Source organism: Pongo pygmaeus, chromosome 5 (genome assembly GCF_028885625.2).
Source record: "Pongo pygmaeus isolate AG05252 chromosome 5, NHGRI_mPonPyg2-v2.0_pri, whole genome shotgun sequence".
Classification (NCBI taxonomy): Eukaryota; Metazoa; Chordata; class Mammalia; order Primates; family Hominidae; genus Pongo; species Pongo pygmaeus.
In genome coordinates this window covers 69,833,115-69,859,937 of record NC_072378.2, presented here as the reverse complement: position 1 = coordinate 69,859,937, position 26,823 = coordinate 69,833,115, and the positions used below count along the sequence as shown (strand labels likewise).

Sequence of the window (26,823 nt, the reverse complement as noted above, 5' to 3'; positions counted from 1 at the left end):
TTTCTTTCTATTGCTAAATAACATTCCACTATATGAATGGACAACTGTTTGTTTATCCAGTTACCTACTGAAGGACATCTTGGTTGCTTCCAAGTTTTGATGATTATGAATAAAGCTGCTATATGTGGAGGTTTTTGTGTGGACATAAATTTTCAATTCATTTTGGTAAACACCAAGGGGTGTGATAGCTGGATTATATGATGAGAAGATGTTCAGTTTTGTAAGAAACTACCAAAGTGTCTTCCAAAGTGGCCATCCTATTTTGTGTTCCTACCAGGAATGAATGGGAGTTCCTGTTGCTCCACATCTCACCAACATTTGCTGTTGCCAGTGTTTTGGATTATAGCCATTCTTATAGGTATACAGTGGTTATCTTGTTTTAATTTGTAATTCTCTAATAACATATGATAACGGATATTTTATTTCCCCCATACAGAAGGCTAGAGTTGGATATTTCTCTTCCTCCCAGGTCAGTGAAGCTCTGGTAAGATAGTTTCTACTGAGGCATATTTTGTTAAGGACAGAATGTTCTGGATGTATTTCAAAATGGCTACATTCCCTCCCCACCATGTGGAAGTATGAGGGCTTTTCTGCAATTTTCACTGAAAGAAACTGGGAGGGCTCTTGGAAGTGAAAGTCATGAAAAGTATGGGATCCCCTAAGACCCCCCTCACCCCTGCCAGGAGTTTTTAACTCATCTGTCCATACCGAGTCTCTAGGAATTCATCAATTAGAAGTTTTCCTATTGCAGGACTGGCTACAGTGGTGATTTCTGTTCATGGGTTTTTGTTCCATTAAGATGGGATTCTCTGTAACTGGCTATCTGACTCACCAATTTTGGGGACCGGAGTTTGCCTGTGACCTTAATTCTCTGATAAATCTAAGAAGAGTTGTTGATTTTTCAGTTCCTTCAGCTTTTTTCTGGTTAGGATGGGAGTAACAACTTCCAAAGCTCTTCGATGCTGGCTCAGAAACTAGAATTCTAAGCAAGCACTTTTAAACAATGATTATAAATTGTCCAATGACTGAAAGAAGCTGGTCATAAACAGTAAACAGACAGGGCTTCTCAGCATAAAAATGGAACTATTATACATGAGAGAACCAAATGGAAATTTAAGAAGTAAAATATATAATATCTGAAGTGAAATTTTACTAGATGAGATTAAGAGCAGATTAGTCGCTACAGAAAAGAGTTAATGAATCTGAAGATAGAATAACAGAAATTATTCAGTCTGAAGAACATAGAGGATAAACTGCTGAAAAACAAGAGTATCAAATGATATAACATACGTATAGAGTACCAGAGGGAGAAGAGAGGGAAAGAAATGGGGCAGAAAATATATCTGAAGATATAATAGCAAATCTCTTTAAAACTGATAAAAATAACCTAGAGCCCCAAGAATATCAGCAAATCCTAAGCAAGATAAAGACAAAAAAAAAAAAACCAAACAACAACAAAAACAATAAAACTGCAACAAGGCATATCATAGTCAAACTGCTGGAAAATAAAGACAAGGAGAAAAATCCTAAAGGCAGCCAGAGGGGAAAAATAGTATAAATAACTGACTTTTTAATCAGACTACAGAGGCCAGAAGATAATGGTACTTTTTAAAGTACTCAAACAGAGGGGGAAAACTGTCAGTCCAAGGTTAAATAACGCTATTGACCAACTTGAGCTGATTGAGATTTATAGAATATTCTACCTAAAAAATTTAGCAAAGCAATAAAGTATAAGGTCAATATGCAAAAATCAATTATACTTCTACATGCTAGTAGCAACCATTTGGAAAATAAAATTTAAAAACCATTTATAATAGTATCAGATAATATAAAATGCTTATGAGTAAACTTAAGGCATAAAAACTACAAAAGCAGGTTTTAGAGAAATTGAAGGTCTAAATAAAAGGGGTGCTAGATAGGAAGCTATATCATGCCCACAAATTGTCCGAATCAATATGGTTAAGGAGGTAATTGTCCCTAAATTGATCTATAGATTTTACTTAATGTAAACTGAAATCCCAAGATGATTAAAAAAAAAAAGAAATTGACATGATTTAAAATTTTCTGTGGAGGAAAGGTTTTCCAATAAAAACCAGAAAACCTGCTAGACAAATTCTAAAAGAGCTGTTAACACTTGATTTAAAATTTATATAGAATTGCAAGAGATCTAGAATAGCCAAAACAATCTCAAAAAAGAAGAAAACCTTGGAGGACTTATGCCATTACCTGGCTACAAGACTTAGTATAATATTATAACAATAAAGTTAGTGTGGTATTTATTAACATAGAGATGTATAACAGGCCAATGCAACAGGAAAAAAGGTCAAGAAATAGACTCATGCTTATTAGTCAACTGATTTTCAACAAAGATTTTAAGGCAATTCAATAGAGTAAGAAAAGTGTTTTCAATAAATGATGTCAAAAACCTGAACAGAAAAAAGAAAGAAAGAATCTTGACCCATACACCTCACACCAAATTAAAAAATTAATTCAAGATGACCCATAGTCCTAAATGTAAGATCTATAATTCTAATGCTCTCTAAAGCAAATACAGAATAATATTTTTCATGACTTGGGCAAAGATTTCTTAGGACACAAAAGCACTAAACATAAAAGAAAAAAAGATAAACTGTACTTAGTCTCATCAAAATATATCACTGAGAAAACGAAAATATAAACCTTAGGCTAGGAGAATTTAATAGATATATTTGACAATGGATCCATAACTAGAATATATATAAATAATCTTAAGTCAGTAATAAAAAGGCAACCTAATTTAACATTTTACAAAACTAAAGTCATAACAAAAACCCTCAATATCAGGAGTCAGCAGAGAAATGCAAAATAAAGCCATAATGAAATTCCACTTTACCCCTACTATAGTAGTTAAAGACTGACGACACCAAACAATACAAGCATGTGGAACAACTGAAACTCTCATACATTAATGTTAGGAGTTTAAAACTGTATAGCCATTTTGGAAAAAAAAATGATTTTTTATTAAGTTAAAGATAAATCCACCCAATGACCAAGCAATTTTACTCCTATGTATGTAAGCAATAGAAATAAAAACTTATGTTCACAAAAAAGATCTGTAGAAGAATGTTCATAGCATCTTTACTCAGAAGAGTTAAGGGGAACAGATAAATGAATTCTGGTATACGATACCATGAAATACTACTCAACAATAAAGAAATGAACTACAAATATATACAACATGGGCTAATCTAAAAGAAATTATGTTGACTGAAGCAAATGAAAATTCTATTTCTAATCAAGACAGTAGTTGCTTATGGGGTGTAGGAATTGACCGAAAAGCAGCACAAAGTCATTTTGTGAAGTAATGAAATAATTTTCTTGAAGTATTGAGTTTTCAAAATATGTTATAATGATAATTCAATAAGTTCATATAGTCATGCTCCACAAAATGACGTTTAAGACAATGATGGATCGCATATAGGAAGGTCTCCCCTAAAATTACAATGCCATATTTTTACTGTACTTTTTCTATGTTTAGGTAGGCTTAGATACACAAATATCACTGTGTTACAACACAGTATTCAGTACAGTCACATGCCGTACAGGTTTGTAGCATAGGAGTAACAGGCTGTATTATCTAGTTTAGGTGTGTAGCAGACCATACTATCTAGCTTTGGGTAGTATATTCTATGATGTTCTATAGTATATTCTATGATGTTCATACAATGATGAAATCACCTAACAAAGCATTTTCCAGAAAGTATCCTAATCATTAAGTAACACAAGACTGTATAAGTGTTTATACAACCTAGATCTCCTGAATATAAAGTTTCTGGGCTTTAGCCTCTCTGAGGACTCTCAATTTTTTAAAAAATCAAATATATCCTGATATCAGGCATGAGAATCTATGGTAACATAGATATACACTAATTAAATTGAGATTAGAAATACTTTTCTCTCCCCCTTACCATGTGGATTTTTTCCATTGCATGTAATAATTATTCCAAGAAAACTGTATTAGTAGCAGATATAAGCACAATACTTTCTCTCAAGGGTTACATTATATCTTTAAAATTTTTTATCATGATGATAACTGCTGAATATATTTATCTTAATTTACAGGATTTCTTTTACTGGGGGAAAAATAAATTTAAGATTTTTCCTGCTGCCCTGATGTCCTGTGCACCAAAGAACATTATCAAGAGAGTTAAAAAGCAACTCATAGAATAGAAGAAAACATTTGCAAATTATGTATCAGTTAAGGGCCTAGTTACCAGAATATATAAATAACTAAAACTCAACAACAAAAAGACAAACAACCCAATTAAAATATGGGGAAAGGACCTGAATATACATTTCTCCAAAGGAGATACACAAATGGTCAATAAGCATATGAAAAGGTGTCCAAGGTCACTAGTCATTAGGGTACTGCAAATCAAAGCTACAATGAAAATACCATCTCACTCTTACTAGGTTGGCCATGATAAAAACCCCAAAACAAAAAGCAGAATATAACAAGTGTTTGTGAGTATATGAAAAAATTAGAATTCTTGTACATTGCTGGTGGGAATGTAAGGTGGTGCAACTGCTGTGGAAAACAGTTTGGATGCTTCTCAAAAAGTTAAACATAGAATTACCATATGACTCAGCAATTCCACTCCTAGGTATATACCCCAAATAACTAAAAACAGATATTCAAACAAATATTTGTATACAAACTTTCATATCCGCAACTATTCATAGTAGTCAATAGGTAGAAAGAACTTAAATGTCTATCAATGACAAACAGATAAAATAATGTAGTATATCCATACAATGGAATTCTGCTACAAAAATAAATCACTATATGGATACATGTAAAACATGGATGAAACTTGGTACATTATTCTAAGGGAAATAAACCAGATACAAAATGTTGTATGATTACATTTATATGAAACTTCCAAGATCAGTAAATGAGACTAGCAGTTGCCAGGGAATGGGGAAAGGGGACATGGGAGTGATTCCTTAATGTGTATAGGGTTTCCTTTTGGAGTGATGAAAATGTCTTGGAATAAGACAGAGGTGATGGTTACACAACACTGTGACTATATTAAATGCCACTGAATTGTATACATTAAAATTGTTAATGGTTAATTTGTGTTACGTAAAATCTGTTACCCTCAAAATTTGTTATCCCCACCCGCCCCCCCCCCAACAAAATTAAATATTAGGAAACAGTTACCTATATATATCATATTACATAACATCTATGCCTTTGAATCTTCTACTTTGGTGGTGCGGTCAATAAACGTTTTGATTTCCTAGCTATTAGACCATCGGCAGCATACTTATCGTGTTCTACAGTATTTTTTTATGATTAATTCCAGTGAATGCAGCAAATGGCATGTTCTCTTTAAATTCAACTGGAAAAAAATGCAAAACTATATTTTATACCACCAAGTTGACACTGAAAACTATGTTTGAGATTGTATTTTTTTTTGCTTGTAAAATATAAACAGTATAGCAAACCAGCGTCATAATAAACGGTACTCTAATGTTATAAGTTTGTACTACTATTTTGTTTGAAGTCTTAATTTACTTCATTTTTGATACTTTGCAAATTCATGGCAAAGAGATGAAATGTGGAAATATCAGGTTTGCATCCACTGCCTGGGTTCCCATCCAGTCACTACCATGTACAAGTCATGCAACTTTGGCTAAGTTATTTCACCTTTCTATAACCTCAATATTTCTTTTATAAAATGGGAATGACAAAATATTTACTTCATGAGATTGGACTGATGATTAAATGAGTTAACATTTATAAAGCAATTAGTGCTTTACACAGATAATAAGTGCTATACACATGTTTATTAAGTAAAAATATAAATAAATTACTATGGTCCTTCCATAAACATTTTGTGGGAAAAACAAACAAAACCAAGAGCACAATATAGTCTATCCATCTATGAAGGTCTCCTTTCAATTTTTAGATGAATCCTTGGGCTTACAGGCAGTGGTCCTGGAAGAATCACTGTAATTTCAATAAAGCATTAGTAACAAACATGTTGCTATGAAATCAAAAACATAAACAGGCAACTGCAAGGTGGGAGAGAAGTTAGTCAAAGAATAAAAGAGGCTAACCTCATAGAAGCAGAGTTCCATTTTATAGTTCAAGGAAAGACATAATTTTTTTTTTAATAGAGACAAGATCTCACTATGTTGCCCAGGCTGGTTGTAAACTCCCAGCCTCAAGTGATCCTCCCACCTCCACCTTCCAAAGTGCTGGGATTACAAGTGTGAGCCACTGTGCCCAGCCAGGAAAGACATGTTAATGTGATGAATTTAAATGAGCAATATTACAGAATACTAAGTAACTGAATAGCAGAGTCACCATATCAACTTGGATTTTTTTTGCTCTAGGTTAGAACCATAAAAGTGCACGCATTTTAAGTAAAGCCATATGTTTCCAAAAGGCCCTGCTTCCACACAAGAATAAGCTTAAAATTTGTTTTCTTCTTGAGCAAGGAATTCTTTCTGTATCTAAGATATATTAATACTTCACATACAGAAACATGTAAAACACAGTTAAACCCTTTGATGCTTTAGTACGCTATTTGATAGGGTTGTGCCAGATATACTTATATTGAAATATCATTTGCTGTTTACCTGAAATCCAAATTTAACTGGGCATTCTGCATTTCATCTGGCAACCCTATGTATTTGGCTTCAGGATCTTTATTTATAAACATTTGGCATGATAGAACTAAAGATTTATACAAGCTGATGGTTAACATGTCTCTGAAAGAATGTGAACTCAACAGTTACTTTGTCTGACTCCACTAACCCTAACAAAAGTTTGGTTAGGGCAGCAATGCTAGCACAAAGCACAAAATCTGGCTCTCTGATCTGCAAACTAAATATATTATCTCCCTAATATTGGACTTATAATTCCAGACACAAGTTACAATCAATATTAAATATGGCATCTCTGATGTTATAATGGGAAGCATTATAACACAACAAGAGGTATCTTTGGAAGCACTAGCAATAAAGATCAGTAAAATTATTGAGGAAATAAACTGCAATGAAAGCAAGTTCTCTATAAGACATACTGTTGAGAGACAATTCTTCATGTGTCTCTTGCATTTCTGAAAGGCTTGTGAGCAGAAATCCTGACTGTCTTTGTTACAAATTATCTTTTCAAGGATGCTCGTATTAGGGAAAAGCCTGGGGAAACAGAGAGATGTCTCCCTTTGGAGCAAAGAACAGGTTCACTTACAGCATTGGTGGATAAAGCTTGCTGTCCATTATAAAATATTTTGGCTCCCTAAGCTCAGAGTTTTTCTCCTGTATTGCAATCCACTAGTGTGAACCTCTCCTTTTTTATGTTGAGCTGTGGAAATCTGGGCTCAATGAAAGAGAACAAATGATAATACTACCATTAATAAGGTCCTTTGTCTCATGTTTTCTGCTGCTATACATGAATCAATCTATGGTAGGCTAACTTGTTAGCATGTAATTAGGAGGGCAAAATCTCAACATTCTTTACAGTTCTTGACACATAAAATTCAGGATGATTTCAGATTTTTTTTGCTTTTTATGTAAGTTGTCCCACTTGATCATTCCATTTTAGTTTGAAATGACAAAGACATCATTCACTTATCATAAATATATTTCATCTTTTTAATTAGTATGGGTCACCTGTAACTATTCACACACGATAGTCTCTATGATGTAGCATGAATGTGTACAGCATGTGACTACAGAAGCTCAACAAGTTTGGATGCCTTAATTTGCCAAAAATTTGAAAACCTGAACTTACTGGATCTTAATATTAAATAATATAGTTGAACCAGTATATAATTAATTTATTAAATTGTTCAAGTATGGATTTACATTTCCTCTTTTTAGTCCAACTCTTTGCTTCATAATTTGCTTTCACACCAATAAGGAGAGATTTCATATCAGAGGTTTATTTCTGTGACTTCGCTCAATTGTGCTGCTTCTGAATTCGTTTGATCAGACAGCCTATATACTTTATTGTAGCTAAGTCTGTCCCTGTACAAACACTGAATGACCTTTAGACTACTTCAGTTCCTGTAGGCTTAGCACTGTATTCTCAGAAGAACAAGATATTTTACTAGCAAGGTTCCCCTTGAATTGCATAAATGGGAGACAGGTAACACAGTATGCTACCATGTCCACAGTTTTTGTGATACACTGCAGGGAAGGGCAAAGCTTATTCCTGCTTGAGTAACATTAGGACATTTTCTTATTTTGTCTTTATTATCCTTCCATGATTCATTTAGCAATCAAAATAGGCCCTATCTCGGTATCTGGAATGGGGTGAGAAAAGAGAAGCGCTAGGTAAAATTCCAAAGTTTATCTTTGGTATTCTAGTTTTCCACAAACCTGATTTTTGTCTTAGTCCCCTTTCTTTGTCCCTTCTTCTCAAAGTTGTGTTCACCAGCTGCTCTTTTAAGTTTACCTTCTTGTTGCTATTCCACCCAGAATAGCTTCTTTCCCATTGAATATCAAGCTATAAAAGTTGCCTCTAATCCTTGCAACCATTCTCTTCCCAGAACTTCCATTCGGGTGACACAAACAGAACAATTTAATGGAACTATAATATTTTTCTCTAGTAAAACATAGTTTTTAAAAAAATACCCTGTCTCCTTGCAGGAACTAAATAAAAACATAAAAGTTAAAAAAAAAAAAAAAGAAAAAACAAAATAAAAAAAGAGAAAAAAATACCCTGAAGATTACCTTTCCCATGTAAAACTATTTCTTCCTACTGGCCTTTACTTCTACTGGTCACTAAAAATAACCTTCAAACAGACTTTTATTTTGTGGAAGAGGTATCAACTCTCCTCTTAGCTTTATAATGTAGGCGTTGGCAAACTACAGCCTGACAACCAAATCTGGCCCAACACTTGTTTTTGTAAATAAAACTTTATTGCAACACAGCCACATTCACTTATTCATATACCGTCCATGGCTGCTTTCATGTTACAACAGAGTTGAGTAGTTTAGACAAAGATGTGTGGCTCCCAAAGCCCAAAATGTTTACCATTTGGTCCTTAACAGAAAAAGTTGATTCTTGTTTTACAGCATAGAAAATTGGGTCACTAGTTGTGTATTCTGATTTCAAGAAAACTTTGCCTGAGTTATTGGTAGGCATTCACCTCACCTCTCTATAGAGGTGGACTGTCTTTCAAGTCTTGTCAGAGTCCTAAATTTCCAAAAAAAGAATGTCAGTGAGATCCTTTAATGCTTATCAACATCATTTTAATTTACCCTGAAAATTGGCTACCTTTCTGATACTATTACCATAATTCATTGTTGTTCAAAATCTTGGTAGTGAGATTTGATGTTCCTGAAAATTGCGGAAAAAAATATATTCCATTCATTATGCTATTCATTCTAAATTGCTACATTAAGATGATGACAGACCATTAGTAAGTCGAATACAGTGATTACGCTATTTTATCCATTGTAGAATCCTTTTTATTTAGCCCTTTAGAGAAGGGGATTGACCTTTAATAAAGAAATTCTAAGAAAAAATCCTATAAAACAACAGTATTTGATACATGGATCCTGTTTACTACGATATAGCAAAAATAATGAAACAAAACAAAACACACAGGGAGAAAATTAACACCACCAAAAATTGTTTTTTCGAAAAGACAAATAAAATAACAAACTTCTGGTGAGACAATCAAGAAAAAAAGAGTGAAGGCACAAACAACTAGAAACTAGAATAAAATCAGGAATGAAACTAGAAAACATTAGATATTGTAGATATTAAAAAGATAATTGAAGGATACTATGAATTACTTGATTATAAATTAAAAAACTCAGAATGGGTGAACTCCTCCAAAAATATAATTTACCAAAATTGATTGAAAAAAAAATGTAGTATCCCCCCAATACTGTATCATCTTAATCTAATCACTGGGAAATATAATACAAACCCAAACTGAAGAATAGTTCACAACTTACTGGCCAATACTCTTCAAAAAAGTCAAGGTCATGCAAAGATAAGGAATTAGTCCAGATTAAATGAGTAAAGGAACATGAAAACTGAATTCAATGTGTTCCTGAATTTGATCTTGGAAAAAGTTGTTAAGCAAAACATTAGTCAGATGATTGGTAAAACTTAAATATGGGCCATACATTAAATATCAATATTGTATCAATATAAAATTTTCTAAAGATCAGTGTATTGGTTAACTTAAGAGAATGTCCTTATTCTTAGGATATATATGCTGAAGTATTTAATGATAAAAGAATACTATGTCTATAATTATCATATTGTTCAGGAAAAACAATGTATGTAAGTATATATGTATGCATATATTTATACGTGTATCTACCTACAAAAAACAGGCAATGATAAAGCAAATGTGCCAAAATGCTAATTTGTGATTCTGATGAAAATTATATAGAAGTACTCTGCACCACCTTTTTTTTTGAGATGGAGTTTCACTCTTGTTGCCCAGGCTGGAGTGCAGTGGTGTGATCTCAGCTCACTGCAACCTCCACTCGACCACCTGCCTCAGCCTTCCAAGTAGTTGGGATTACAGGCACTCGCCACCACACCTGGATAATTTTTGTATTTTTAGTAGAGATGGGGTTTCACTACATTGGCCAGGCTGGTCTTGAACTCCTGACCTCAGGTGATCCACCTGCCTTGGCCTCCCAAAGTGCTGGGATTACAGGTGTGAGCCACTGCTCCTGGCCAACTTTTTAAAGTCTTCTGTAAGTTTCTGATCATACTTTAGAAGCTTTACAGTTTTGCCTTTCACATTTAAATCTTCAATCCACTTGGAACTGAATTTTATTTAATATTTACCACATGGATACCCAATTGTCTCAAACATCATTTATTGAAAAATCTCCATCTTTTACACTGATCCACATATGTTATGTCCAAAAATGGCTATGTCCATGTCTGGCCTTTCTCTTAGTTTCCTTCTATTCTAAACTTAAGACCTCCAGTTCATTAAAAAACAATATAAAGTCAATGAAAACAACAAACCATGAAATGAGAGAGGACCTATTAGTAAAAACACATAACAAAGGACACAGAAAAGTATCAGAAACAAAGAAGAAAAAAGTAATTTTATTAGAAATGGGAAAACATTAGAATAGGCACTTCATACGGAGCAAACCTACATAACCAATAATCACACAAAGCAGTGCTCAACTGCATGGGTAATCAGAGAAATGCAAATTAAAGCCACAATAATATACCATTTCACATCCATCAGTTTGGCAAAGTTTAAAAAGCTTGCCAGTATCAAGAGTTGGAGAGTGTGTGGAGTAACAAACTGTGCTGGTGGGAGTAAAAATTGGTACAACTCTGAAAACTGTCACATTAGCTAGTAAAATTGAAGTTATGCATAACCTATGACTCAGCAATTTCCCTCACAGGTAAGTATTTCAGAGAAACTGGTATGCCAGGACATATACATAAGAATGTTCATAGCAGCTTGGTTTGTAATAGCCACAAGTTAGAAGTAATCCAAGAATCTACCAACAGTAGAATGGATAAATAAATGTGGGTATATTCAAATGGAGATATATTACAGCAATGATAATGAACAATCTACAGGTACTGTCAAAAAAGATGGATTAATAACCTAATGTCTTGAGTGAAAAAGCAAGATAGAGAAGAATACTACTGTACAATTTCATCTATATAGAATTCAATAACAGGTGGAAACAACCTCTACTATTTAGTGTGCATACATAGGTGATAAAACTAAAACAGAAGGAACTCATCATCACAAAAGACAGTATAGTGATTACTTCTAAGTATTAGGAAGGATATGGTAATTGGAAAAGACACAGAGAGAATATCTGTAGTGTTGAAAGTGTTCTACTTCTTGATCTGGATAATAACTGAAAGGGTGTATGCTTTAATTACTTGATAAAATGTGCCTGTTTTATGCATTTTCTGACTTTATGTGTTATGTTTTATAATTAAGAAAATTTTTTTAAAAAAGGAAAAATATTAATGATGTTTGGAGGAACTCCTAGTACGTAAAGTAAAATCAGGGTGCATGCAGAGTATATAAGGAAACAAGATGGAAAGATAGTCAGTTATTTAACATGTAAAACCTCTTGAGATGCTATACAATAAAATTACATAGAAATACCTGCATAATGTCCATACTAGGTCTATAGTAAACATATATGTGTAATGTGTGGACTGCCCCCTCCATCCTGCTAAGTTAATAATACACATTCCTATATTAGGTCAGTAATAGAAGAAGGGAAGGAAAAGGAGAAGAGGGAGATACAAGTTTGAGATAGCTCTCTAGTTCCTGATTCCTGTCCCTAATGAGGCTTGGCTATTAATTCCTATTCTTAGGTTCCTATTCTATTCTGTATCATATATTTTCCTATTTTACTTACTTTTAGGTGGTTTTTCTTAGCAGCGGGGATTGTGATTGAAATAGGTCATATGAGTAACTGTATTGTTCCATTCTATTATTAATTTTGGAAGTCAAACAATAACATTATGATAAATGTCTCTTTTCTGATTTATCAATATATAGGTAAAAATCAGGTTTGTTTTCATAAAAATTTTCTACAGGTAAATAATACTCATTAAAATGCTCTAAAATCCCTTCTCTTTAACTTACCCTCAAAGTATGGTGCTCTTGTGCTAATAATATTCTTAGTTCTTCGTGTAGCGTTATAACTTCCAGAAACTGTCCCCATAAAGCCATCAAAAGTGAGCAAAGTTGTGCAAGATTCATATTTATAAGTTCTGCCAGTTCATCAGGATTCTCTATTTTCTGAAATGAAAAGAAAAAAAATTTCACTATTTCCCAAGATTTAATGTAACATGCTTAAATATAATGTTATTGAGAATATTAATACAAAGGCAAATTTGTGGTTTTAAAAAAGAAATGTGCATTTGTATGTGCATGCACATGTGTAGAAACAAAGACCAATTGACAATGGTTTTTTACTTACCTGATAGTTACTGAAGGAATTTTCAACAACTTAACCAATATTTCAATATCTAAGATGTCTTGTTAACTGAAATAATGTCAATTGTAAACTAAAATTACAAATTAGGATGCTATAGAGAATGATCAGCTTCTAACACCAAAATACTGGGATTTTTAAACACAGTGTTCAAATAATGATGAGAGTTATAATTGTTTTGAAAGATAATAAATTCTCAAGATTTTTTTCCCCAATTAGCTAAGAAAAAATACTTAAAATATCTATGACTCCTTAGAAAAAATTGTGATACTTTCCGACGTAGTCCTTTTCTCTCACTCCTATGTTCTTAGGTTCTACTTCACTTGTGAGTAATCCTTTTACAGAATTGTCAAACACTTATTTTTTTCATTTCTAACAATTCACTCACTTGCTATTTATTGAACACATTTTAAATGCTAATGGCCTAGATTCTAGAGATACAAAAATTAATATGAGAAGTTCACAATCTAGTGAGGGGAGAAAAGCAGGTAAACAAACTATTATAAAATACTGTTATTAGGACATGATCCAAAGACGGCCGAATAGGAACAGCTCCGGTCTGCAGCTCCCAGTGACACCATCACAGAAGGAGGGCGATTTCTGCATTTCCAACTGAGGTACCCAGTTCATCACATTGGCACTGGTTAGGCAGTGAGTCCAACCCACAGAGGGTGAGTAGAAGCAGGGTGGGGCATTACGAGAAGCCAGGGGACCTCCCTCCCCCAGCCAAGCAAAGCCATGAGGGCTATGCTACCCGGCCAGATCACTATGCTTTTCTCACAGTTTTTGCAATCTGCAAATCAGGAGGTTCCCTCATGTGCCTGTACCACCAGGACCCTGGGTTACAAGCACAAAACTGGGCAGCTGTTTGGGCAGACACTGAGCTAGCTGCAGGAGTTTTTTTCATACCCCAGTGGTGCCCGGAACCCCAGTGAGACAGAACCGTTCACTCCCCTGCAAAGGAGGCTGAAGCCAGGGAGTCAGGTGGTCTCTCTCAGCGGGTCCCTCTCCCACGGAGCCCAGCAAGCTAGGAATCACTGGCTTGAAATTCTCGCTGCCAGCACAGCAGTCTGAAGCCGACTGGGGAAGATCAAGCTTGGTAGGGGCGGGGCATCTGCCATTACTGAGGCTTTAGTAGGCGTTTTCCACTGACAGTGCTAAGGAGGCTGGAAGGTTTAGACTGGGCAGAACTCACCACAGTGCACCGAAGCAGCTGTGGCCAGACTGCTTCTCTAGATTCCTCCTCACTGGGAAGGGCATCACTGAAGGAAGGGTAACAGCCCCAGTCAGGGGCTTACAGATAAACTCCCATCTCCCTGGGACAGAGCCCCTGGGGGAAAGGGCAGCTGTGGGTGCAGCTTCAGCAGATTTAATCATTCCTGCCTGCTGGCTCTAAAGAGAGCAGCTGATCCTGACAAAAGGGATTCTCTGAGCACAGTGCACCAGCTCTGCTAAGGGACAGACTGCCTCCTCAAGTGGGTCACTGACCCCCGTGCCTTCTGACTGGGAGAGAACTCCCAACATGAGTCGACAGACACCTCATACAAGAGAGCTCTGGGTGGTATCAGGATGGTGCCCCTCTAGGACGAAGCTTCCAGAGGAAGGAGCAGGCAGCCATCTTTGCTGTTGTGGAGCCTCCACTGGTGATACCCAGGCAAACAGGGCCTGGAGTGGACCTCCAATAAACTGCAACAGACCTGCAGCAGAGGGGCCTTACTGTTAGAAGAAAAACTAACAAACAGAAAACAAAAACATCAACATCAACATAAAGGACCCCCACACAAAAATGCCATCCAAAGGCCATCAGCCTCAAAGATCAAAGGTAGATAAATCCATGAAGATGAGGAAAAACCAGTGCAAAAGTGCTGAAAATTCTGAAAATCAAAATGCCTCTTCTCCAAATGATTCCAACTCCTCTTCAGCAAAGACACAAAACTGGACAGAGTGAGACTGACGAATTGACAGAAGTAGGCTTCAGAAGGTGGGTAATAACGAACTCCTCTGAGCTAAAGGAGCATGTCCTAACCCAATGCAAGGAAGCTAAGAACCTTGATAAAAGGTTACAGGAACTGCTAACAAGAATAACCAGTTTAGAGAGGAACATAAATGACCCAATGGAGTTGAAAAAACAACACGAGAATTTCATGAAGCATACACAAATATCAATAGCCGAATCGATGAAGTTGAAGAAAGGATAACAGAGACTGAAGATCAACTTACTGAAACAAGGCATGAAGACAAGATTAGACAAAAAAGAATGAAAAAGGAATGAGCAAAGCCTCCAAAAAATGTGGGACTATGTGAAAAGACCAAACCTACGACTGATTGGTGTACCCGGAAGTGACGGGGAGAATGGAACCAAAATGGAAAACACACTTCAGGATTTTATCCAGGAGAACATCCCCTAACCTAGCATGACAGGCCAACATTCAAACTCAGCAAATACAGAGAATAGCACTAAAATACTCCTCGGGAAGAGCAACCCCAAGAACACATAATCTTCAGATTCTCCAAGGTTGAAATGAAGGAAAAAATGGTAAGGGCAGCCAGAGAGAAAGGTCAGGTTACCTACAAAGGGAAGCCCAGCAGAATAATAGCAGAGCTCTCTGCAGAAACCCTACAAGCCAGAAGAAAGTGGGGGCCAATATTCAACATTCTCAAAAGAAAAGCATTTTCAACCCAGAATTTCATATCCAACCAAAAAGCTTCATAAGTGAAGGAGAAATAAAATCCTTTACAGACAAGGAAATGCTGAGGGATTTTGTCATCAGGCTTGCCTTACAAGAGCTCCTGAAGGAAGCAATAAATATGTAAAGGAAAACCGGTACCAGCCACTGCAAAAATATAAAGACCAATGACACTATGAAGAAACAGCATCGACTAATGGGCAAAATAACCAGCTAGTATCATGATGACAAGATCAAATTAATAGATGACAATATTAACCTTAAATGTAAATAGACTAAATGCCCCAATTAAAAACACAGACTGGCAAATTGGATAAAGAGTCAAGACCCATTGGTGTGCTGTATTCGAGAGACCCATCTCATGTGCAAAGACACATATAGGCTCAAAATAAAGGGATGGAGGAATATTTACCAAGCAAGTGGAAAACAAACAAACAAACAGCAGGGGATGCAATCCTAGTCTGATAAAACAGACTGTAAACCAACAAACATAAAAAAAGACAAAGAAGGGCATTACATAATGGTAAAGGGATCAATTCAACAAGAAGAGCTAACTATCCTAAATATATATGCACCAATACAGGAGAACCCAGATTCATAAAGCAAGTTATTAGAGACGTACAAAGAGACTTAGACTCCCATACAATAATAGTAGGAGTCTTTAACATCCCACTGTCAATATTAGACAGTTCGAGACAGGCAATTAACAAGGATATTCAGGACTTGAATTCAGCTCTGGACCAAGTGGACCTAATAGACATCTACAGAACTCTTCACCCCAAATCAACAGAATATACATTCTTCTCAGTGCCACATAGCACTTATTCTAAAATCGATTACATAATTGGAAGTAAACACTCCTCAGCAAATGCAAAAGAATGGAAATCATAATAAACAGTCTCTCAGACCACAGTGCAATCAAATTAGAACTCAGGATTAAGAAACTCACTCAAAGCTACAGAACTACGTGGAAACTGAACAACCTGCTCCTGAATGACTACTGGGTAAACAACGAAATTACGCCAGAAATAAAGAAGTTCTTTGAAACCAATGAGAACAAACAGACAATGTACCAGAATCTCTGGGACACAGCTAAAGCAGTGTTAACAGGGAAATTTACAGCACTAAATGCCCACATCAGAAAGCTGAAAAGATCTAAAATCGACACTGTAACATCACAATTAATAGAATTATAGAAGCAAGAGCAAACAAATTCAAAAGCTAGCAGAAGACAAGAAATAACTAAAATCAGACCAGAACTAAAGGAGATAGAGACACAAAAAACCTTTAAAGAAAATGAATCCAGGAGGTGGTTTTTTTGAAAAGATTAACAAAATAGGTAGACTACTAGCGAGACTAATAAAGAAGAAAAGAGAGAAGAATCAAACAGACACAATAAAAAATGATAAAGGGGTTATTACCACTGACCCCACAGAAATACAAACTACCATCAGAGAATACTATAAACACCTCTACACAAACAAACTAGAAAATCTGGAAGAAATGGATAAATTCCTGGACACATACAGCCTCCCAAGAGTAAACCAGGAAGATGTCGAATCCCTGAATAGGCCAATAACAAGGTCTGAAATTGAGGCAGTAATTTATAGCCTACCAACCAAAAAAAGCCCAGGACCAGACAGATTCACAGACAAATTCTACCAGAGGTATAAAGAGGGGCTAGTACTATTCCTTCTGAAACTATTCCAAACAATGGAAAAGTAGAGACTCCTGCCTAACTCATTTTATGAGGCCAGCATCATCCTGATACCAAAACCTGGCAGAGACATAATAAAAAAACAAAATTTCACTCCAGTATCTCTGATGAACATCAATGAGGAAATCCTCAATAAAATACTGGCAAACCGAATCCAGCAGCACATCAAAAAGATTATCCACCACGATCAAGTCGGCTTCATCCCTGGGATGCAAGGCTGGTTCAACATATGCAAATCAATAAATGTAATCCACAAACCACATGATTATCTCAATAGATGCAGAAAAGGCCTTTGCTAAAATTTAACTTCTCTTCATGTTAAGAACTCTCAATAAAGTAGGTATTGATGGAACGTATCTCAAAATAATAAGAGCTATTTATGACAAACCCACAGCCAATATCATACTGAATGGGCAAAAGCTAGAAGCATTCCCTTTGAAAACTGGCACAAGACAAGGATGCCCTCTCTCACCCCTCCTATTCAACATAGTATTGGAAGTACTGGCCAGGGCAATCTGGCAAGAGAAAGAAATAAAAGGTATTCAAATAGGAAGAGAGGAAGTCAAATTGTCTCTGTTTACAGATGACATGATTGTCTATTTAGAAAACCCCATTGTCTCAGCCCAAAATCTCCTTAAACTGATAAGCAACTTCAGCAAAGTCTCAGGATACAAAATCAATGTGCAAATATCACAAGCATTCCTATACACCAATAATAGAGAGCCAAATCATGAGTGAATTCCCATTCACAATTGCTACGAAGAGAATAAAAAACTTAGGAATCCAAATTGCAAGGGATGTGAAGGACCTCTTCAAGGAGAAATACAAACAACTGCTCAAGGAAATAAGAGAGGACACAAACAAACGGAAAAACATTCCATGCTCATGGATAGGAAGAATCAATATTATATCTATACTGCCCAAAGTAATTTATAGATTCAATGCTATCCCCATCAAGATACTATTGACTTTCTTCACAGAATTAGAGAAAACTACTTTAAATGTCATATGGAACCAAAAAAGAGCCAGTATAGCCAAGACAATCCTAAGCAAAAAGAACAAAGCTGGAGGCATAACGCTACCAGACTTCAAACTACACTACAAGGCTACAGTAACCAAAACAGCATGGTACTGGTATCAAAACAGATACATAGACCAATGGAACAGAACAGAGGCCTCAGAAATATCACCACACATCTACAACCATCTGATCTTTGACAAATCTGACAAAAAAAAAAAAAAAAACAATGGGGAAAGGATTCCCTATTTAATAAATGGTGTTGGGAAAACTGGCTAGCCATATGCAGAAAACTGAAACTGGACCCCTTCCTTACACCTTATACAAAATTAACTCAGGATGGATTAAAGACTTAAATGTAAGAACTAAAACCACACAAACTCTACAAGAAAACCTAGGCAATGCCATTCAGGACACAGGCATGATGGGCAAAGACTTCACGGCTAAAACACCAAAAGCAATAGGAACAAAAGCCAAAATTGACAAATGGGATCTAATTAAACTAAAGAGCTTCTGCACAGCAGAAGAAACTCTCATCAGAGTGAACAGGCAACCTACAGAATGGGAGAAAATTTTTGCAATCTATCCATCTGACAAAGGGCTAATATCCAGAATCTACAAGGAAATTAAACAAATTTACCAGAAAAAAACAACCCCACTGAAAAGTGGATGAAGGATATGAACAGACACATCTCAAAAGAAGACATTTATGCGGCCAACAAACATATGAAAAAAAGCTTATCATCACTGGTCACTAGAGAAATGTAAATCAAAACCACAATGAGATACCACCTCATGCCAGTTAGAATGGCAATCATTAAAAAGTCAGGAAACAACCAATGCTGGAGAGGATGTGGAGAAATAGAAACACTTTTACACTACTGGTGGGAGTGTAAATTAGTTCAACCATTGTGGAAGACAGTGTGGCAATTCCTCAAGGATCTAGAACCAGAAATACTACTTGACCCAGCAATTCCATTACTGGGTTTATACCCAAAGGATTATAAATCATGCCACTATAAAGATACATGCACACGTATGTTTATTGCAGCACTATTCACAACAGCAAAGACCTGGAACCAACCCAAATGCCCATCAACAATAGACTGGGTAAAGAAAATGTGGCACATATACACCATGGAATACTATGCAGCCATAAAAAAGGACAAGTTCATGTCCTTTGCAGGGACATGGATGAAGCTGGAAACCATCATTCTCAGCAAACTAACAGAGGAACAGAAAACCAAACACCACATGTTCTCACTCATAAGTGGGAGTTGAACAATGAGAACACATGGACACAGGTCGGGGAACATCACACACCAGGGCCTGTCGGGGGGTGAGGGGCTAGGGGAAGGATAGCATTACGAAAAATACCTAATGTAGACGATGGGTTGATGGGTGCAGCAAACCACCATGGCACGTGTATACCTATGTAACAAACCTGCATGTTCTGAACATGTATCCCATAACTTAAAGTATAATAAAAATAAAAAATAAAATAAAATATATTTCTGTGTGTATGTGTATGTGTGTGTGTATCCCCAAAGGCTGCTTATCACATATGATACTGTTACTCTCAGTTTATTTTTATTTCTTTTTAAATACTGCAATTCAGCAGGCTTTTCTTCCCCAACTCAAATCACACTTTCATTTACCTTGCCTAACTCAGAGAAGACGCTAAACAAAAATTAAACAAAATTAGTAAGAAGGGGAGGAATTATGATCATGTCCTATTCACTTCTGTGACTCTAGTTACTGGTACATAGTAGTAATTCAATAAATAGTTACTAAGTGAATAAATGAGTGAATGAGAAGTTACAGTCTTCAGATAAGAAAAAAACCTTCCAGAATTCATAAAAAAAATTTACATGTTTACAGAATTTATGGAAAATGTTTATATTTTTATGAAAAAGAGCTCTCATAATTTATGGAAAAGGTTTATAAATACCAGAAGCTGGAATGGAAGCTAACAGTCAAGATATAATGAATAAAGATTCATCAACATATGATGAATTTCCTGCTGTGTTTTTTTCCCCAGAGATGGTTTTATAACATTTTTGTAGCAGAAATGAAGCTAACAAGTTTTTCATGTCTCTTTTAAGAATATGGACTTTAAAATACAAGCTGACATAAGCTGAAACTTGCATTATTATTGTCCCCAAGGAGGGTTTTAATGGAGTTTAGAAAAAGAAGAGTTGGATAAGTATTTGAGAGTAATTAAATAGCATTGTATAAGATATGAAAGACTTTACTTAGCATAGTCTATACAAAAGTAGAAACAATGCTCTGGCCTTTAACCAAGGCTAATAAATAAATAAATAAAGTACACAACTCTCTTTTTATTCTTCCTGAGAGCAAGCTTATCCAGATTCCTAGTACTTATTAATTTTATTCCCTAGGGATAATGATAACGCAGTTCTGAAAGAGAAAACTTTAGTACTCTCATTGTTGGAAAAGCATCCTTCAAGCACAGATAAATTATTTCTCTGGTTTTCATAAATCTCTTGTAATAAATACCAAAATAAATAATAATACAATTTTTTATATTAAAAAAGGAAATTAGAATTAAGTTTGGCAAGATCTCTTATATATATAAATGTAGGAATAAGACTTTACATTTGTGTATTTTTCTTTTCTTTTTTTAAACTTGAGACAAGGTCTCATTACTTGGCCCAGGCTGGAGTGCAGCGGCTATTCAAAGGTATGAATACAGTCTCAACTCCTGGACCCAGGCAGTACTCCCACCTCAGTCTCCTGAGTAGCTGGGACTACAGGTGTGTGCCACTGTGTCTGGCTGTATTTGTGTTTTTTTCAAATCACATTATCTTATACATATATTTTCCCATAACATTCACTGATCTTGTTTGATTGCAAAATGCTGCTTTACTTAGAAAATATGTGAAAACAAAAAAAGATGAAAAAAGTTCATTTTAGTGTACCGGCTTCAAGTTTTTTTCAATTATATACATAAAGCAAAAGCTAAAATAATATATAGTTTCACACAATTTTCACTGAATATAATACAGTATGAACATTTTCCTACTTCATCAAACGCTTGTTTAAAACATCTTTTTTTTTTTTTTTGAGACAGAGTCTCACTCTGTCGCCCAGGCTGGAGTGCAATGGCGTGACCTTGGCTCACTGCAATCTCTGCCTCCCGGGTTCAAGTGATTCTCCCTGCCTCAGCCTCCCAAGTAGCTGGGATTGCAGGTGCCCACCACCATGCCTGGCTAATTTTTCTATTTTTAGTAGAGATGTGGCTTCGCCATGTTGGCCAGACTGGTCTCCAACTCTTGACCTCAGGTGATCCGCCCGCCTCGGCTTCCCAAAGTGCTGGGATTACAGGTGTGAGCCACCACACCCGGCCAAAAACATCACTTTTACGGCTGTATAACTTAGATTACAAGTATCCCATAATTTGTTTAACTATTCTACCATTGGGCATTTATTAAACATTTTTACAATATTACGAATCTTCACATGAACCTCTGTTTAGCTTTTGGTATACACTAAGAAGAGATATTTTTCTGGCTGTGGATACATACTGCCAAACTAATACCTGAAAAAGACATACAAGGTATGAGAATTTGTATCTCACCATGTCTCAAGACGTATTATAAATATGTTATAGGTTGTTGATGTTAAAGTTTATGACATCCATTTACATATTGAATTTAAATATGTATACCTAAAAAATTTATTAGCAATACATGGATACATATGTGTTATTTTTAAACATTTAATATAGATGCATATAAAGAAAATTCCCCTTTACAAACCTTATTCTCCATGACACTTTTTTTCTGTATTACTGTTAAAAGCTTGGAATATATATATCCTTTCAAATATTTCATATGTAATCACATAAACACAATAAAATACACAAACAGCTTTTTAGTTTTAACATACTATATGAAATCATAATATTCATATTTTTATTTTTTTCAATTAATATGTCTTGAAGAGTTTTCAGCATGCAAACAGTATCTAGCATCATGGATTAATAAATATTTTCTGAATTAAATAATTCATGACAATTTCATAGAGATCCACCTAATGCTTTTAAATGGCTACATGGGAATTGATAATAATTAATAATGTAATTCCTTATATTTGTGCACATTTATGAGTATTTTTGTGGAACAGATTATCAAATAAAAACTGCTGAGCAGATTGATAATTGTGCAATATATGAGTTTTAAAAATACATCGATGCACTAATGTTAAAAAATACTGTGCCGATTTACACCATCACCAACAGGGTATGCAGATACTAGTTTCACTACACTCTTACAAAAAATGAAGATCAGTAGTCACTTTCATTCTTGCAAATTTCATAGGCAAAAAAATAACCTATTAGAATCTGCATTCCCCTGGTTTCCAGTAAGAATGAGTATCATTTCAGGAGCTAAATTATTCTGCTAAGAATTTGTTATTTGTATACTGCCTCATTGTATGTTGTTTTAAAATTGATACATGAGAGCATGTTATATATAGTGAGCACTGACCATTAGCCTGTTTTAAATATTGCAAATATTCTCTTCCAGTCTATCCTTTGCTTTCAAATTTATAGTATATTTTGTTACAAAGAAATTTCAAATCATCAATGTCATATTTTGTCCCTTAGGTTTTTATTGGTCTTCAAAAAACTTATCTTTTTAAAAATTGTCTGAGGGAGTTATTTCATATCCCAAGATCAGATTGTTTATATTTACATATATATGTAATTTTTTCTTCCTAATTTCTTTGGACACTTAAGTCTTCAGTCCACTTAGAACTGCTGCTATAGCATGGCATGACGTTAACTTTACCACAATATTTATAGACCCTGATGTTACTGATATTTTATCATATACTTAGTTATTAAACATAATAGTGACTATTTTAGGGCTGTTTAATTCCACTGACTTGTCTTTTTATTCTTTTAGCGAAATCCTACCTTATTTCCTTTCATTTTTATTATTTTACATATATTTTAGTATCCAGTTGAGCAAGTCTTTCTACATTTGTATTATTTAAAAATTACATTATTTTTTAAAAAGTTTTTCTTAGTCATCTTTACATTTCTTGAAATGATTTTAAAAACAAGCTTAAATTTCCAGTGGGATTTTGGTTTGGACTCATTAAAATGACTGACTGGAGTAAAATTGGTATCGTTTAGTGATTATCTACAGGAGTATCATATGTATATTTATTCAAATTTTCTTTAATAGCTCAGTGAAACACTGCAGATGATTTCATATTAACTGCACACATCTTAAGATTATTTTTAAATGTTTAATGTTCTTTTGAGCAATTATCATAAGAACACTAGTGACTTTTTAAAAGAAAATATCTTACTTGAACTGCAGAGAAAACCTCTAGGACAGTATACAAAACTGATGTATCCTGCATATGTATAATTTTCTACGGAGAATACCTTTTTGAATAGGTCTAGTCCTCATTCAAATTTATATCCAAAAGTATATCCAAACCAAATACATATTTTTGTTTGATTCACACCTCTGATTTCTTCCATTAATGTAGCTGACCAAGAGTGAATGCATAGTGAAACATGCATTTAAATAGTTAAAGCATTTAGTTTCTCAGAAAAAGAAAGGCAAATATATTCAATTTAATTGCAAGAGTGAACTGAAAAAATGATCTGAGAAGCAAATTGATCTGCTGAAATAAAACAAATTTTCATTTTTAAACAGTATCATTCTACAAGTTTAAGTGATGTTTTAAAAATGTGTCCAGAAATTGAGTGAACAGAAGAAAATGTACAGTTTGATCAGTTAATTATCTTTGCTATTTCATTTATATGAAGAATAATATACTTTTTAAAAGGTAAGTTAACTTCATGCTGAAGCCAGATGAATTTTGACCAACTAAATTGTGGTTCTACCATGATCAACCATTTTATCTTTGCATTTTAGGAACTATAAATACTTTAAGTTTTCATAGACAAAATATTTAGAATAGGAAACAGAAACCACTCAAATAACTTGATGATGTGAATTTAAAAAATCCAAGTACCTTAACTTCTTCACATAGTTCAGTAAGTCGAGCTTCTACATCCATTTCCTCTGGAAGGAGTAAAGAGTAGAGGAAATATTCCAATGTTAGATATTTAATTTATAAAAATAAAATTCCCATAAAAAACTGAAAATTACGAATGATCTGGATTGTATTCAATGAATTAAATTTCAAGGTAACGTGTTTTCATAAACATTAATTACATAGGTAATGTGATTATTAAATTCTACATTCTGATAAATATCATTTTTTAGTTTTCACAAGAGTTAACACTGTCAAGGAAATATTAACTATATACATAAAGTAACTTGCACAACTGTGTCACAGAAAAGACCAACTATATAATTAGATTTTACTGTATTTCATATTTTATAATTTCCAGTACAGTTTAGTATTTTGTGTTATATATACATATGCCTTGCTTTCTTGTGTTTTACAAAAGCTATTCCTAAAATGCTCAAGTAAAATTAATTTTTATAACTGAAACATTTAAAACATACCTGGGGTGTAGGCTATTTAATAAAAATAAATGTCGAGATCCTTTAATAGAGAGTTAGTTCCTAATACATTTATTTTTCTATAAAATATTCCTAAACTGAGGCAGATATTTGCATACAATTCTGATTTACTTAATGTATGCTATAATCATCTATAAAGAGGTGCACAAATTTACAATTAAAATGGTAATATTTACCAGGAAAAACAGAAACTAACAAAATATAAAGATTTATAAATTATTTATTTTTGGCAAGGAGGAATTACACTAAGGTCTGAAATATCTTTACATACACTTAATTTTTAAGTAGAAATCAAACAGGTCTTTTAAAAGAACTGTAACAGCATAGTTATAATCACACAAAATTCCCATAATCTTGTTGTGAAAGAGTTTAATTGATCTCTCTCACACAAAGGCAAGAACACATTCTATAACATCCCTGAATTCACTCATCAGCTGACTAATTTGTAAGACAGACTGAATGTTTACTACATGATAAAAATGATAAACATTTAAATTTGTTTAAAAAAGCAATCACAATTATGTGGTAAAAACACAACCATGGTATAATTGTTAGAGTGGGCAGACGGCCAGATATGAGCAGGCAAAGGAGCCTCTGGGCAAAGAAGTCCTGGAGATGCTTCCCACTGACAGCAAAAAGGACAACGGCTATATTGGCTATACCTGGCCTTGTGGTTGGGCTCCTGCGACCCTGAAGCATGTGCACTCCTCCAATAACTCACCCTAGAGTGGTCTTTTGCTCATTATAATAGTAAAAAACACACCCCTAGGTGGAGATTTTAAATGCTAATGAGACAAGCAACATGTGTACTAGCATGTACAACTACAGAGCACATATGCCCAAGGGGATCGCCTAAAACATGATTGCAAGTGACACCTCCTCATGCCCTTTCATGAATAATCATGTATTCTTCATAGAGTCCCCCAGCACTGGCTGCTGCTGGCTCACTCTCTCCAGAAGCTTGCTCTACTTTATCTTTCAGAGTATACTACTGTCTCTTTAAATAAATTCTGCTATTTAACCCTTGCTGCGTGTCTCTTGGCTGAATTCTTCCTTCAACAAGAATCAAGGATGCTGTACCCCTCCCGGTAACATAAACAACAAATACTCTGTTGTTAACTAAAAATCAATGGAAAACATATATTTCATAACACAAAATATACAAGTAAAATTGTATTTAGATATTGATATATACCAAAAAATAGATCACTAATTTGGCCAACTTGTTGGTAACTAAAGAAATTTGCAATGATTTCACAAATCATTTCACTGTCAGATAAACCAGTGGCTTCTAATATTGGGTTTTCCAAAACTAAAAAACCAGCAACAGACTCTGCATTAAAACCACCACTCCCATAGGCCAACATCTGTTTTCACATTACTCATGATCTTTTCCTGTGACAGAAAAAAAATCAGTAAAATTAGTCTTAGAAATTACATATTCTACCTCTGATTTTTAAAAATTTGAAAATAAGGTTTTGAGAGTTGTGACACATTTTTCTAATGTTTACATAGAAGAACTTAACTGCATAAATGGGTATGTTTGCATTATAGCTACTGAGAGCTACTTCAATGCAAACAATATCTTAAACAATGTTTAAAAGCATAATTTAACTTTAAAATCTTAGTACTGAAAATAATTTCAAAATCACTTAGATTTTTAAGGGAGTTTAAAATCCTATTTTAATTATTTTTTCTTTTTAAAGTGACATATATAACAGACCCTTGAGCAACATAGGTTTGATCTACGCAGATGCACTTATACACAAGTATTTTTCAATAAATATTTTGGAAAGAATATGAAACTTGCAAACTATGTAGCCTAGAAATATTGAAAAAATTAAGAAAGATGAATATGTCATGATTGCATAAAAACGTGTAGATACTAGTCTT

The 26,823-nt window shown here is 34.5% G+C and overlaps 1 protein-coding gene and 1 non-coding gene across 21 annotated transcripts in view; both read right to left on the bottom strand.

Moving 5' to 3' along the window:
* Nucleotides 1-26,823, bottom strand: part of FAM135A (family with sequence similarity 135 member A) — a 153,748-nt gene that overhangs the window by 45,365 nt on the left and 81,560 nt on the right. For all 20 annotated transcript variants that reach the window (XM_054492354.2, XM_063666309.1, XM_054492356.2 and 17 more), the window contains 2 exons: nt 24,413-24,462; nt 12,618-12,773 (listed from right to left, as the gene is read on the bottom strand). In XM_054492354.2, the coding sequence (XP_054348329.1) occupies nt 12,618-12,773; nt 24,413-24,462 (206 nt within the window). The remainder of the gene's footprint in view (nt 1-12,617; nt 12,774-24,412; nt 24,463-26,823) is intronic.
* Nucleotides 2,074-2,136, bottom strand: LOC129039742 (U7 small nuclear RNA). Its single transcript, XR_008503446.1, has one exon. It is a non-coding gene; the product is annotated as a U7 small nuclear RNA (small nuclear RNA).